This window comes from Neovison vison, chromosome 5 (assembly GCF_020171115.1).
Source record: "Neovison vison isolate M4711 chromosome 5, ASM_NN_V1, whole genome shotgun sequence".
Taxonomy (NCBI): domain Eukaryota; kingdom Metazoa; phylum Chordata; class Mammalia; order Carnivora; family Mustelidae; genus Neogale; species Neogale vison.
This window is the reverse complement of record NC_058095.1, coordinates 17,779,957-17,794,750: the sequence shown is the minus strand read 5'-3', so window position 1 is coordinate 17,794,750 and position 14,794 is coordinate 17,779,957. Positions and strand designations below refer to the sequence as shown.

At 54.9% G+C, this 14,794-nt stretch overlaps 1 protein-coding gene and 1 pseudogene across 1 annotated transcript in view; one reads left to right on the top strand and one right to left on the bottom strand.

Moving 5' to 3' along the window:
* Window positions 1-373: 373 nt before the first annotated feature.
* Window positions 374-14,794, bottom strand: part of MAP3K14 (mitogen-activated protein kinase kinase kinase 14) — a 43,418-nt gene continuing 28,997 nt past the window's right edge. Inside the window, exons 7-16 of the mRNA XM_044247724.1 lie at window positions 9,055-9,184; window positions 8,687-8,818; window positions 8,117-8,221; window positions 6,540-6,703; window positions 5,988-6,138; window positions 4,118-4,501; window positions 3,843-3,949; window positions 3,286-3,430; window positions 2,341-2,441; window positions 374-2,030 (exon numbers count right to left, since the gene is read on the bottom strand). Coding sequence (XP_044103659.1) covers window positions 1,866-2,030; window positions 2,341-2,441; window positions 3,286-3,430; window positions 3,843-3,949; window positions 4,118-4,501; window positions 5,988-6,138; window positions 6,540-6,703; window positions 8,117-8,221; window positions 8,687-8,818; window positions 9,055-9,184 — 1,584 coding nt within the window. The 3' untranslated portion in view covers window positions 374-1,865. The remainder of the gene's footprint in view (window positions 2,031-2,340; window positions 2,442-3,285; window positions 3,431-3,842; window positions 3,950-4,117; window positions 4,502-5,987; window positions 6,139-6,539; window positions 6,704-8,116; window positions 8,222-8,686; window positions 8,819-9,054; window positions 9,185-14,794) is intronic.
* LOC122907993 lies at window positions 11,879-12,028 on the top strand (annotated as a pseudogene).

Here is a 14,794-nt window from a genome sequence, read left to right as displayed (position 1 = left end):
CCAGGCCTCAGGGACAGGAGAGGATGGGGCCGTATTCATTCCAGGCTCCTGGTACACCCCCACCTCTCCATGGCTGGCCACTGCCCGGCTCTTGGCACCCTGTTCTCCTCAGCCTGGCAGTGTTTGGCCTGGGACTTCCCTGCTGCCACTGGGTGGGATATCTTGCCTAACTGGTCTGAATCGATAGGCCAAAAGTGGGATTGGAAGCGCCCACTGGGAAGGGTGGAGGGAAAAGTAACCTCATTCAAGGGTTGTAAACAGTCCTTGCCCAAAATAAACGGCAGAAGTGAGAAGATGCCACCAAGAAGGCAAAGGGAGGCAGCTGTTAGAATCCGAGGTTCTGAAAGCAGGAAGGCGAGAGTGGGGACAACCATGTCCTAACACATTTGTCATCACCCCAAACTTTATTGCTTACAAAGAGTACCACCCAAACTCTGCAGTATAGAAAGGCTGCAGCTCTTCACGTGCTGGGGGCTGGTGGGGGGGGTCTCTCCCTGGGGAGCAAAATGGCTTGATGTGGATAGCTGGACAGAGGCCACTTTGGCAAGAAACCGGGATGAGCTTCTCCCGAGGAGAACTCCCAGGGGACACCCCTCACCCCCCAGGAGGAGAGGCTAGCCAGCCGCCCCCACACAAGGATTCACAGTTGATTAATGCTACATGAGTCCTGATCAGCCCCCCCACCAACAAAGAGACTGGGCTGGGGTAATGGGGTATGGTGTGGGGGGGCTCATCTTAAAGAAATACAGAGGTTTGAGGGGTCATGTGCATGGAGACAGGTCAAGATTCGAATCCCTTCACCCCATCTCCCAGCCTGCTGCTGTGCGTGTAGAGCCACCGACCTGCCCTCCTGGAGGGCAGCCGTGAAAGTGCTTTGAGGTCATCAGAGTACAAAGTGCGGTAGGCAATGCCCCCCAAAGAGAGGGGCACGGCAGGGCCAGAGTGAGTGTGAGGCCCGGGCTGTGTCTCAGGAAACTGGGGTGCACGATGTCTAAAGCCACTGCCGGGCGGGGACAGGAGGGCTGGCGCCTGCCACTTTCTTGCACACGGATCACAGCCCACTTGTAGGCCTGTCTCTAGGCCCAGCTCCTAGCGGGCTGGGCTCCTGCCACCCTTCACTCGGACAGACCGAGAGGGCAGAGGGCCAGTGAGCCATGGGCCATGCCGGGTCTGTAGCCACGGCTCAAGGCCTGCTGCTCTGGGAGCAGCGACGGGACACGTGCTTGGGGACTGAGAACCATTTCACTTAGACGCCTGTGGTCCTGGCGGAAGCGGAGTCCGGCCCCGGACCTGTGCTGCTATGCCCTGATGCTGTGCCGTGGTCTCCCAGGAAGACTTCCCAGCGTCAGGAGTCCCTGACTCTGTCGGGAAAGTTCCTAGATCAAAAAGGGGCTTTGACGGCCACACAAGGGGGTCAGAGGGCTCCCCGTTCACCTACAGATGCTGGTCTGCTCCTGTACCAGACCTGGGTGTGGGTCCTCAGACACTTGACAGCCTCCCATCTGCTCGGAGGCTGAGGGACTTGCCCACTCCTTCCTGACCCAGGCCGGAAGCTACGCTCCCCTGACAGCCAGCAAGGGGCCACTGATCCAAATAGGTCAGGCCAGCTCACGGGACCAGGGCAGAGCAGACCCTTTTCATTCCCCACTTATGGGAAGTAGTCTCCTGCTGCCCTCCTCCTCCCCGTGTGGGCACAGGGTGCTCTCCTGGTGGGGTCAGGCAGGGCACGGGACAACCTTGTCCCCCTACTGAGCCAGGGGGTGGCAGGTCCCTGGGAGCAGGCTGAGCCCAGGTGCCAGGGGCAGAGCTGAGCACCGATGAGGCGGCTGCCTCCCTCGGACTGGAGTCAGTGGTGGGAGGCTAGCTCAGGGCCTGTTCTCCAGCTGGCCGTGCTTGACCCTCCAGCTCCAGGCAAAGCTGCCGTCAGGGGCCAGGGTGCAGTGTAGGTCAATGCCCGAATCCGGCACCTCCATGTCATAGCGCACGGGCTGCCCGTCCTTGGTCACCAAGCTGAAGGCTGCGGCTGGGATCTGGGGGCAGAGCAGACCAGTGAGTCTGAGATCGTGGCACCAGGCTCAGAGGCTGCCTAGAGGTGCCTGCTGAGGTCTCCCGCCAGCTAAGCAGGCAGTCCTGAAGGCCTAGAGGACTCCGAGAGGTTCATCCGGCCCAAGTGTAGGTCCTGAGGACCTCCACTGCCACTGCCCGGCCTGCCCTGGGACCTCGGGGGAGATCTGAAGCCAGCCACTCCCTACATGCCAGTTCTCCTTATTCAAAAGCCTTCCTCCCAGGGGGCTCGGCCAGGTACACGGGCTCCAAGTCAGCGTGTACCTGCCCCCTTACCTGGCTGCTGATGCCAGTTGCGATGTCCCCCACCTTGACCCGGTGAAACTCCCGGATGTGCAGGTGTTCGCCATTGAGAGACTGTATCTGGATTTTCACACCTAGAAGGCAGGCAAGGTGACGGTCAGCAGAGTGGCCGGTGGCTCCCTATGAAGCCCCAGGCAGAGGGACACAGGCCAGCCTTGAGGAAGCTGACGTAACATTTAGGCTGGAGTGGCCCTAATGTCACACACCTGCTGGCTCCTCCTGGTAATCTTCTGTCAACCCTAGAACTAGGCTTGCACAACACAAAGAGCTAAGGTTGGCTCTTTTGGGGAACTAGTATTCCAACTTGCACACAAAGCAGAACGGAAGTGGAAATGCAGACTCTTAAATTAGCTTGTGGTCAACTCAGGCTGTAACGTTCTCTGAGTTGGAGAGGCCACTGGCAAGGCCAAGGGGGCCTGAGGCTACATGTCACACCGGTGCTGGGAAGAGCCGGGGAACGAGGAGCTGCTGAAACCCTCATTCTATCCAAATCACAGCACAACCTATGCAGCCATGCTGGAAAATATCTCATCTTAGGACTTGAGATTCCAGAGGAGGATCCCAGCAAACTTGCTTGCTGCTGATTCTTATCTTGTTCCTTGTTTCCCTTTCGAAGACATTATTTCTTGACTCCAGGCCAGGAGAGACTGCTTTGTGCCCCAAGTGAGGGGCCTTCTGGAACTCCATCAGCAGCCCGTGGAGGCAATGGGCCTTCACTGCCTGACCAGGAAAGGTTCTTGTCCAATCAGAGAGGGCCTTTGCTCTAAACCGACCTAATGGCCACTCCAGTCTGGGCAACAGGAGCCTTCCTCCCCCCTCGCCCGCCAGGGGAAGGGAGACCTAAACTCCCTTGGACTCCCCAGCCCCAGGTGGCTCAGGTCTCGTGGAGTGGCTGAGCAGGCGAGAGCTGGGCTATACCGTTGAAATAGCTCGGCGTGTCAGTGGGCCGCCCCCGGGCCAGCACCATATTCCAGCTGGAGCTGCGAGCCTCGGCCTGGCTGTTCCACGAGTGCACGCCGGAACTCAGGGTGTCCCGCGAGCTCTGGGAGGCCTTTGATGGGTTCTGAAACAACAGTGGGTACGACTCAGGCCCCTGGGCTCAGGGGGCTGTCTCCGGCCTTTGGTTGGATTGGGGGCGCAGGGGCTGTGGGCCCTCCCCTGGGGGTGAGGAACTGCTCACGTCCTAGGCTGGAGTGTGGCTCTACTGGGCACTTTTGGGGCTAAGCAGGGGGCTGAGCTGAGGAATATTTCTAGAAGAACCCAAGCCCAAATCTTCTTCCCACTATCCTTACTAGCCAACCATTCCCCAATTCCCAGGTGTGCTGAAGATGGATTGTCTCCTGAGAAACCATGAACCCCTGCCCTGGTGGGGAGCCCTTCCGAAAGGAAGGGGTGATTCCCTTCAGCCTCCCTTTACCATTGCTCGGACGCAGCCCACTCACCAGCGGGACACAAAGGGTCTGTGGCCAGCTTACCTTCTCACTGTCGTCGGACAGAGAGAGGCTGTCGATGCTGAGGCACGAGAGAATTTGCTCCTGCTCCTCCAGCGAAAAGGGCTGGGACAGGCTGTTCAGAAATAGTTCTGCAGAGAGACGTAGAGGATGGCTGTCAACCGGGAGCGGATGGCCTGTCTGTGTGTCTGGCCGCTTGGACTGCAGGCATGGACCTCCGGGGGGCAGGTGCACAGGCCCTGGGGGAGGTCCGGGCCTGCGCCCAGGGACCCGGGGGCCACAGCCATGGCTGCCCGTACCCATTTCCAGCTGCTGCAGCTCCTGTTCAGGGAGCGTTGCCTTCCGCTCCACTGAGCTGGGGTTTTTCACAGGGGCCAGGTCCAGGGAGGACAGAGGCAATGGTTCCCAGGTCCCAGACTCCTCCTTGCCCCAGTTCAGGCTCGGAGACTTGTTCCGCTCTGGGGGCTCTGGGGGTAGTGGAGGTTGGAGCTGAGCGGCCCCGCCTGTCGTGTCCTCAGTTGGCTGGGGCCCCGGAGTCCCAGGTGAGAGCTCCTTTGGCTGGGCGTGCGGGGTCTCTGGGGTCCGGGGAGAGTGGCCTTGGCTGGGCAGTGCCTGGGCTGGGTGTGGCGGCGGATCTCTCGGCTCTTTGCACTCTCCCTTCCAAGGGCTCCTCAGACCTCCCACTGCAAAACAGAGCACGCTCGGTGAGGTGGAAAACAGGCCAACCCAGACTCGGCCAGACCAGGTGGCCCTTCCTGAGCAGAGGGCTGGGAGCAAGCAGCGAGGGAGAACTCTGGTCCCACTAAAGGACACAATTTAGGAGGGCGCTGTGTGGTCTTGAAGGAGGCCTCTTCCATAGGATGGCCTTCCACAATGGGAATATGACAATATTTCTATCTATTCCATCTTCCTTCTAGGTAACAATCATAAATTTAAAAATGACAGCAATGGCTGCAGGAAAGGACTCTGTCACTAGTAAAGAGAAGATTTAAAAAACAGCTCTAGGGCAGCTGGATGGCTCAGTGGGTTAAAGCCTCTGCCTTCGGCTCAGGTCATGATCCCAGGGTCCTGGGATTGAGCCCCGCATCAGGCTCTCTGCTCAGCAGGGAGCCTGTTTCCCCCCACCCCTCTGCCTGCCTCTCTGCCTACTTGTGATCTCTCTCTGTGAAATAAAGAAGTAAGAGCTTTAAAAAATAAAAAAACAGCCCTGAGGTCACAGCGACTTCAAGTTCCCATGTACACTGGCCTCCTTGACTTTCTCCTACTCCCCTCATCTCTCTTACCCTCCACCCCCGACAGTCAGTCTCTCCCGGGGGACTGTTGCTCTAGAGTGTGTGTGTGGGGGCAGCTCATCTGTGTTGGGGGGGGCGTGTGAGGTGTCTCTCCTGTTTTGTTTATTCCCGTGATCCCCATAACCATTGCCTTTCCCTTGCCCGCCTCCCACTGACATTCTATTATATTTGATGTGTCCCTTAGGGTCTAATTATGTTTCTGCGAAGTGTATGTTGTTTTTATCAATATTTAGTTTACAAAAAAGGGACAGTTCTGTTTACAAAAAAGGGCCTCGTTCTGTCCATTTTCCTGGCACCGCAGTTTGAAAATCCCGCCAGGCTCCTCTGAGAACACTGTTTTACTTTCACTGCCTTTTGGAGTTCCATGGGACACACTCCGTGCACCACCCCTTGCCCTTGGCCCCTCCGAGCTCCCAGGAAGGGATGTGCCCCTGCACCCTCCTCCCCTCCCATAAACGACTCACAGGTCACCTGTGTGCAGATGTCGGCCAGCGTGCTGCGAGGTGTCCTCCAGCAGAGCTAAGGGCCCCTGCCCCACACCTTCCCTGCCACTGGGTGCTACTGACTTTCTGCCTTTTCTCACTGACTGGCTGGGAAGTGCCACCTGGCTTTATCTCACAGTCACTGATTCCTCATCAGATCAAGCCCCCCTCTCCATGTTGTAGTCTCTGGCCCCCATCGGCCGAGCATCGAGGCACAGCACAGAGCACTTCTCTTCACCACTGGTCTTCCAACAAGCCCATGGTGGGTGTCATTCCCATGCTTTAGATGGAGACACCCAGGCCACCAAGGTGCTCAGAGGTCAAGTACCTTGCCCCTGTCCACGACACCCCACTGTCGCCTCTCCCCCCCGCTGCAGCCAGTGGTGGACTCTTACCGTGGTGCAGCGCCTGGCTGACCTTTCCCCCCAGCTCCACCGCAGAGGCCCGGCGGCCAGGCTCTTTCCTCAGCCCCTCCTGGATGACTTGGGCAGTGAGTGGGGTGCAGGAGGGCGGGATTTCCCTCACAGGCGGGGGCTCGCTGGCGATCTGTGGGTCAGAAGGCGACATGGGCGGCCTGTCTCCCCTCACTCCCAGCACCCAGCTTCCAGTTCTGGCTCTTCTCCACTCTCCCCTACCCTGTGGGGCTGGAGTTGGTCACAAAGACTGGAGAGGGCTGGGACTTTGCCAAGGAAAGGGAAGAAGGGGGCTGGGCAGACCGGGACACGGCCAGGTGGCAAGGCCCGACCTGCCATGAACTTGAGGGGATCCCTCCCTCAGGCTCTCCCCTGGAGCCCGCAGACTTGGGTGGCAAGTATTTGAGTCAGGACCCCACATTTAGGATGAGGTCTCTTCCTGTTCTCATCTGCCGCCAAAGAGTAGCCCAGACCGAGGCCACCGCAAGCCCGAGGGTGGGTGTCCGTCTTCATCTCCCAGGTGCTGGCACTGACCTTGAGGCAGAGTGGCCCCCTGAAGTACTGGGTCCACGGATGGTAGCCATTGAGCATGTGCAGCATCATGCAACAGCTGCTCCAGACGTCCACCTTGGTGTCACAGGGCTGGCCCATCACCACCTCTGGGGCCATGTGGGTCTCCGTGCCGGGGATGTAGTCCCCTGGGAAGGTGGCGGGAGACCGGAAAGCCAACTGTGAACTCGGATGGGCAAGAGCATCGGCAGTGACCCCCACCCCGGGCCCCCAACCCATTCCTAAAATACCTGGAATTTGTCTCTGTTCAAGTACCTTGAATAGAAGAAGCTTCTAGACCAAACTTGCCAGGGGGTAAGCTAAGTCAGGGGCCCCGCTGGGAACTGGTACAAAGGCTGTATCACTTAAAACAGGGACTCGACCCTATGGACCCCATCCTTAGAATACTTTTTTTAAAAAATGGGGAGGGCCCTGGGCATTAAAAATTAGGTTGTAGGAGACTAATTAATGGTTTGATGTTTCTGAAGTTTTAGTGAGTGAAGAGGAAAAAAAAAAAAACTTAAATGCATAGAAAACTAGAAGGATCAATACCAGATGTGAAGATTTTTTTCCCCCTCTGGTGATTTGTATTTTTTATTTTTGCTTAGTTCTACTTTCTGCAAAAGATTTTAGAATAGAAATTATTCTTGTAATAATTTCTAAAATAGAAATATAAAATTAAAAAACCCCACTAGTTATTTTAAAGTGACAGGCGGGGGTCCGTCTTCAGTCTGTTTCTTCAGAATTACCAAGACAGTCCTTTAATAACCGAATCACTTCTAAAAGACTTTTTATTTTGGTCAAGAGGAAATAATTTTATGCTTAATGCTATAAATGAAAAAAGCAGGGCACAAAACTGGGTTATATCGGCCTTAACTATGTACAGGGTTAAAAAAGAAAAAAGTTGACCTGGAAGGAATTACTTAAAATGTTCATGATTGTCTCTCTGGGCAAGAGGAGTGTGGAGGCTCCTTTTCTCTTCCTCTTCTATAGCACGTAACTCTATAATTGCCAAAAATTTTACAGTGGATGTGGATTATTTTAATAATCAGAAAACTGGGGGCGCCTGGGTGGCTCAGTGGGCAGTGGGTTAAAGCCTCTGCCTTCGGCTCAGGTCATGATCCCAGGGTCCTGGGATCGAGCCCCACATCGGGCTCTTCCTCCTGTCTCTGCCTGCCTCTCTGCCTACTTGTGATCTCTGTCTGTCAAATAAATAAATAAAAATTTAAAAAAAAATCAGAAAACTGTGAGTTAAAAACAAGCATTTCTCTAGCTACAGAGCCTAGGCCCCTCGGTCAGCCATCCTGTTGTGCTTCCAGAAACTGTGCTCAGGGGCCCAGGAGGGCTGAGACCACAGGCTGGGAGCACAGCTCCCAATATAGGCGGTACAAGTGGGCTGGAGCCATGGGGTCTCTAAGGAGAAGATCTGTTGTTGAGGGGCTGAAATATAATGGAGGAAAAAATGTGCTCCCGTCTCTGACTGCTCTTAGGGAAAGCACGGGAGAAGATATGGGGCCAATGCGGAGTCAAGGATGGGGAGGGTGGTTGGGGGCGGGGCTTACCCGTGACCAGTGACTTCCCCAGGCCATCAGGTTGAAGGCACACAGCATGGCCGAAGTCGCAGAGGGCGGCACGGCTCCCGTCGCTAGACAGGAGCACGTTGTCAGCTGCCAGGCCACCCCAGAGAAGAAGAGGAACAGGTGAGTCAATTCCGGCCCCAGCCCAATCAGGACCTCCAGCGAGGCCACTGCTGGCTGACCCCAAGTGGCAGCTGCTGTTTCTGCTGAGTGTCCTTACTCATGAGGAAGGCAAGAGTGTTATCGGTTCCGGCTAGAGGCAGGCAGCAGGCGGCTGTCTGGGGTACAGGGACAGAGTTTACTCCTGGGACGCTGTCACTCAGCTCTGCTGTCCCCACCCTCCCCCAGGGGTCACCAGCACAGAGGAACTGTGTGGGCAGCGCTGCCCACTAGCGACTATGGTGTCAGGCTGAGGGCCTGGGAAACATACTTGCCCTTCCCAGCCTGACGCAGGCCCTGCCACGGGGGATGGCGAGGCAGGCCCAGAAGGATCGGGAAGGGTGAGGTAAGGAAGGAGCCCACTGGGGACCAGAGTGGTTGGGGTGTGAGCCTCACCTTTGATATCTCCGTGCAGAATTCTTCGGGTGTGGAGGTATTCCAGCCCTTCCAGAGCCTGGCCCAGGTAGTAAAGGGCCCGGTCCTCCGGCAGACAGCCCTTCTGCTTTATGAGCTGGCCCAGCGAGCCACCTAGGAGACCAACGGCCAGTTTCTACATGGGGCATTTCCAGGCCTGTAGGCAGGCCAAGGACAAAGGGCTTCCAAGGGCAGATGGTTGGAAAGTAGGCCTTTTCTGCCCACGTCACAGGGTCAAGAGATTAAAAATAGAGCAAGTGGGGACCAAGGTCAACCTGGTCAAGACCCGGGAAAACCCCAAGTCTTGGCTCTGAGCTGCGAGGGGGAAAGAGTGGCGCCTGGCTCCCTACCTTCCAGCAGCTCCATGAAGATGTTGACCCAAGGACCTTCCTTCACAGCTCCATACAAAGGGACGATTCTGGGGGAAGTCAATCCTGCACATGCCACCAACTCCTCTGCCCGAAACACTTCGATGCGCACCTGGCGGGGCCCAGAGGTAGCTGTGAGTCAGGGTGCGTGCCCAGGCTGTTTCCCTAGCATCCTGGCAGGGAGACTCCCTGCAGGGAGACTCCCAATCCCCCGTGTCGATTCTGAGGCCAGGCAGGGCCCTGGTGGGCCCACTGGACCCTCAGGGGCTAACTGTGCACCCTGGGGGTCATGTTCAACTTCTAGTAGTTGGTTAAAGTTCTGCACTGCGGATGTGTGTGGAAAACACTTAGAATCACACAAAAAACCACAACCCTTATCCAGGCCTCTGGCATGCTGCCCATGCTCAAATCTGCCAAACACAGAACTTTCCCCCCACACCCAGCCCAAATGGCTGGGCCATTTCTAGGACGTGGGACCTTTTGTTTATCAACATCCACATCTATTTTCCCCAGAGGCTGGGTTTCCATCGTATCTGCAGCCAGAGCTGATGTAGCCAAGATCCTGGCTCTTGTCAGCACCCTTCTCAGCTCGGAATTATTTGTCTTTTCCCCTGAGGACTAAAATGTCCATGTAGACGGAGCAATCCTTGTTTATTCTGTTTGCAGCTGTTTCCCCAGGATCTGGGCCTAAGATGAGGCTTCTCAGGGGGGAGGGGTTTGGCCAAGGCCCCTCCTGCAGGGACCACAAACTCCTCTGTGTAGGGGCCAGCATAGTATGGCAGGAAGAAATAGGCCTGGGACACAAACATCCTAGATGAGAGACTGGCTTGGCCGTTTCCAAAGGTAGATCACTTCCCCTAAACTCTTTGCATAGGCAAACGGTGGTGACAGTGGTATCTGCTCCCGCGTAGAGTGAGGATTTGGAAGGATGATATTCAGCACCAGGCCTGACAACCCGTAGGTGCTCAGGAAATGTAAGGCACCCCCTTCCCCCAGCTCAGATAAGAGCAGCTTATTAAACACTTAGTATTCCTAACAGTGCCGTGTCCTCCTTTCTGGCTGGTGCTGGTTCTCGTGTTAGCCTTGAGAGGCACCACCAGGGGGCGCCCGTGGCAACCAAACCAGCCTGGAAGAAATCAGTCAGGACCTGGCCGGGCTTGGCTGGGAGACCTGCTGACTTGGCAGGAGATCTGCCGAGGTGGGGCTTTTGGGCTTTTGGGCTTTCGCCTATCAGTGGAAAATGTCTTCTGGTTACAGAGTATCTGGTTTGGTTCATCAGCTCGCATAAACTTTGACTCTTTGTCAGTGTTTCCAGCTCTGAACCTGAGCTGGAAAGAATTCGCCCTACAGGACTTGGGTAAGGTGATGTCTTTAACTCTCTGGCTCCCGCAACACGAGTGGGGGCAGTCTGGGGCACCCCAGAGGACTCCGCTGGGCACTGCAGTGTTTGGCATTGGAGGGAAACAGTGGTGATGGCTGGCTGTGGGGCATCATGCAAACTACTAGCTCCAGATGGTTCGGTTTCGGCATCAGCTTGTGCTCCAGTCTTTAGGGAGCTGGGTTTCTGGAGGCTGCTGTGATCTAAGTACTTCAGGGGGGATAACGTGGAGCAGGAAAGGAAGGCGAGGGTGTTTAATCAGATTTCAAATTTGAGAATTGTGCAGTGCCCACCGAGGCATACATTCCGTAAGTAAATAAGGCTATGAACAGAAGAAAAATTTTCTTTCCACTTTTGCATTGTTATTCAAATGACCACCAAGTCGTCAGGCTAAACACTACTGTGTGACCTAATTACTCAGTAAACGGAACTTTTAGGTACTTGTTTTGACCTGGGATGCCATGAAAGATGACTGACACTAAGGGTTGCGAAGAACATTTGAGAACCTCTGCTTTAACTAGGAAGACATCCTTAAGTCCTTGGGAGTGTCCCAGTAATGTTAAAACAATGTTAAAAGCATTCTCACCCAGGGGCACTTGGCTGGTTCAGTGGATAGAGTGTGCGACCCTTAATCTCAGGGTTGTAAGTTCAAGTCCCAATGTGGGGCGTAGAGATTACTTAAAAATAGAAATCTTTGAAAAAAAAAAAACAAACCCAGATACAAGGGGGTCAGAGGGGACACTTCAAAATACAATGTGCATTAGGGAGAGGAAGCAGAAAGGATGTACCTGGCCTTCCTGCTCATCCCTGGACTTCAGTGCCCTCATTGGGGTCCTGGGATGGAGCCCGCACTCAGTGGGAAGTCTGCTTGGGAGTCTCTCTCCCTCGCCTTCTGCCCCACCCCCCACACCTGTGTGGTATGTGTGTGTGTGTGTGCGTGTGCGTCTGTACGCGTGCGTGCATGTGCTCTCCCTAAAATAAATCAATAAATACCCCTCCCCCCAAACTAGTATTTACTGCCCACTTCACACACGCCGGGTCCGGTTCTAAGTGCTTTGTAAGCATCAGTGTTTGCATCTTACAGCAGCCTGTGGGGCAAGGAAACTGAAGTCCAGACAAGTGACTTGCCCAAGGTCACTGGCAGTCTCAGAGGTGGGAGTTTTGGTTATGGAAGCCTGACTCCAGACCTGCCAGCTACCCTGCTCCACTGAAGCCCTTTCCAGGAGTCTAAGCTTTTATATCCAGACTGTTTTGTTTTGTTTTTTTTTTCCTCCCACACATCCATTCAGGAGCGAGCATACCCCGGGGGTGGGGGGAAGTGTGGTCAGCCATTACCTAGCTGCCAAATCCACAAGCCACCTCCCTCGGCTTAGCGGCCTGCATGCTGACCTTGGGCATTGATTTCTCCTCCTTGAGAGCCTCCCCCCAAGCTTTGCGCAGTGGCAGTATCGTAGCCACTGAGGTTTATCCGAGGCGCGATTATTGCTAATTGAGAGTCTCCCCTCTTTAGTATCTGTATCCATTTTATTTCATCCATAAAAAAAGTATTTGTATCCATTTTATTTCATCTGTATATTGTATCTGTATAATCACGATTCTGTATATTCTTTTAAAGATCTCAGGAACATAAAATAGGTGAAAACACAGTACGGGGCCCAATGAACAGGAGTCCAATGAACAGAGGGCTCCCCCCTTATTCTTCACCATGGAGCTATTAGTCCTGGCTCTGCTTCCTCAACATGTGTCCGGGCTGCCCTCACTCACGTACCTTGCTGATGGCGGCTTCTACCACCTTTAGGCCACAGAAATGTCCCTCCCCCATTACACCCCCAGCTCCTTTGGGGCAGGTGCATAGATTCTGCCCTTCTGTGTCCAGCCCCTGGCACGGTGGGCTTTGTTAACAGCTGGCTGGATTTGGCCAAGGCCACACTAACCCAGATCAGTGGCAGAGCCAAAAGAGGCACCCAGAACTCCATGCTTGAGCCAGATGTGTGTGTACACACACACCACACACAAGTACGCCACAGAATAGAGTTCCAGGAGCTCATGTGTTCTGTAACTTCACCCACTGACTTCTGCACTGGCTCAGGAAAAGCACTAGGGAGCTGTCTTTGTACCAAAAAAGGAAATGTGACCATGATCTACTATTACATGAAAAACATGGCATGGCCTCTAGAGTATAATCTCATTTTAATAAAAGAAACTACATGTTTATGGGGTGCCTGGGTGGCTCAGTCGGTTGGGCATCTGCCTTCAGCTGAGGTCATGGTCTCAGGGTCCTGGGATCGAGCCCTGCACTGCGCTCCCTGCTCAGCGGGGGGGGTCTACCTCTCTCTTCATCTGTGTCTCCCCCTACCCCTGCTCTCTCTCAAATATAATCTTTTAAAAATAAATTATATGTTCATATAAATATAAATATATATACATATATAAAATCAAGTCTAAAAAGTCAAAGGGCAGGTACCTCTGCGAATGGACTGGGGAACAGGGAGACTTTTGTGTTTTGGGATATCCTCTGGTTATTTTATTTATTAATTTTTTTTTTTAAGATTTTATTTATTATTCGACAGACAGAGATCACAAGTAGGCAGAGAGGCAGGCAGAGAGGAAGAAGCAGGCTCCCCGCTGAGCAGAGAGCCCGATGCGGGGCTCGATCCCAGGACCCTGGGATCATGACCCGAGCCGAAGGGAGCCGCTTAACCGACTGAGCCACCCAGGTGCCCCTCTGGATTATTTTATAATGGGCCTATGTTTATTTGTGATTAAAAGATCAAACAAAACCTTAAAAAACAAAACCCCCTACATTAAACCCTGGACTCAGGGCCAACTGGCATCTGACCTGAGGCCACTAATGTTCTAGAAGGAGGACCAAGGAAGTGCTGTTGTACCACGTGCTGGGTCCTCCTCAGGGAACACCAGAGGAGGGTGCGCAGACTTGTTCTGACACCCTGTGGCCCCTGACCTCCGATCCCTGCCCCTCCCCCAACCCTACCTTCTTAGCCGGGAACTGTTTTTCAAATCTTCCAACTGAAAATGCTAAAGAACGCCCGTGCCTGCCCCACTGCTCCCCTCAAGCCCCCGCTGACCGCCTTGCTGGCCGTCATAAAGCCATCCCACTTGAGGTCGTGGGGCAGGGTAGGGGACAGGGGGCAGTGGACAGATTCTGAGAGTGGCCGGCTCGAGCGGGCCTGGGCGGCAGTCCGGCATTGGGAGCCCACTTGGTGTGGCTGGAGCTTTTCCGCCTGCCTTGGGGAGGTGAGAAATGGAGTATTTCTCCTCTTCTACTATATCAGGGTTGTTTACCTTGTTGCTTGGACTCCGAGAACCTCAGCAGGGCAACAGCTGAGCAGCCCAGTGACTAAGCTCTCCCCAGCACTGGGCCTGGGTTTCCAGGACACTTCACTCTCCCCCGTCCTGCCATCCGCCCCTCAGGAGGGACAGCTGAGCCTTCTCCGATGGCCTGTGTGTGGGGTGGGGCTGTGGCTGAGGAGGTCAGGCACAAAGCCCTGGCTTCCAGGGGAGGAGGCTGACCCGTGCACCGCCAGACTGTGCTCTGGCCCAGGGCGGAGCCTGCTTGTTTGACAGGGTATGTCTGAAGTTTGGGGTAATACCTACGGATAGTCCCCTCCCGGCCTGTTAGCCGGCGACCCAAACCCCCAGACTTGAACATCCTGGCCCACACACAAGCCAAGGAAGGCAGGTGATTCACGTCCCCACGTGTGTCCTCAGCACCGAGAGCCACAGCAGTGGTGTCCCCTGTGCACGGGGCCTGAGCGGGCAGGCTCAGCCTGGTCTGGCTACTTGGTTCTTCTTTCCTCTTGGAGAGCAGAGTGTCCCTGACAAAACCCACTTGAAAACCAGATCCATCACTACACTAGCTTATGTCCCTTTATTGTGAGCCAAGAACGTGTCCCAGGGAAAGGTTTCTCATTTCTGCCTCCTGTGGCCCTGGGCACTAGCTCTGAGGCTGAGTTTGGGCCGGGGACAAGGTCAAGGGAGCTGAGAGCCAGGGTAGGATAAAAGACATCTGAAGGAGAGTAGGCCCGACAGCAAGGTCTGCATTCCGCTGCAGGGCCCGGACAGGGTCCCCTGACCAAAGGAGGCCTCAGTGCCAGGCCTCGCTGTGTGGCTTGAAGCAAAGCACACGACTCTCTGGTCTCTAGGTCTATCACTGGGGAAATGAGGGAGCCAGAGAGGTGATTCATACCTCTGCTTGCGTCGAATCCCAGAACCACGAGCCTTCTCCCCTAGCCCCTTCCTAAAGACTGGTTCACAGCTGAACTCTGGAGACAGACAAGCCTGGGTCTCTCGATGTAGGTCGCATTTCCTCATAATGTCCACCTC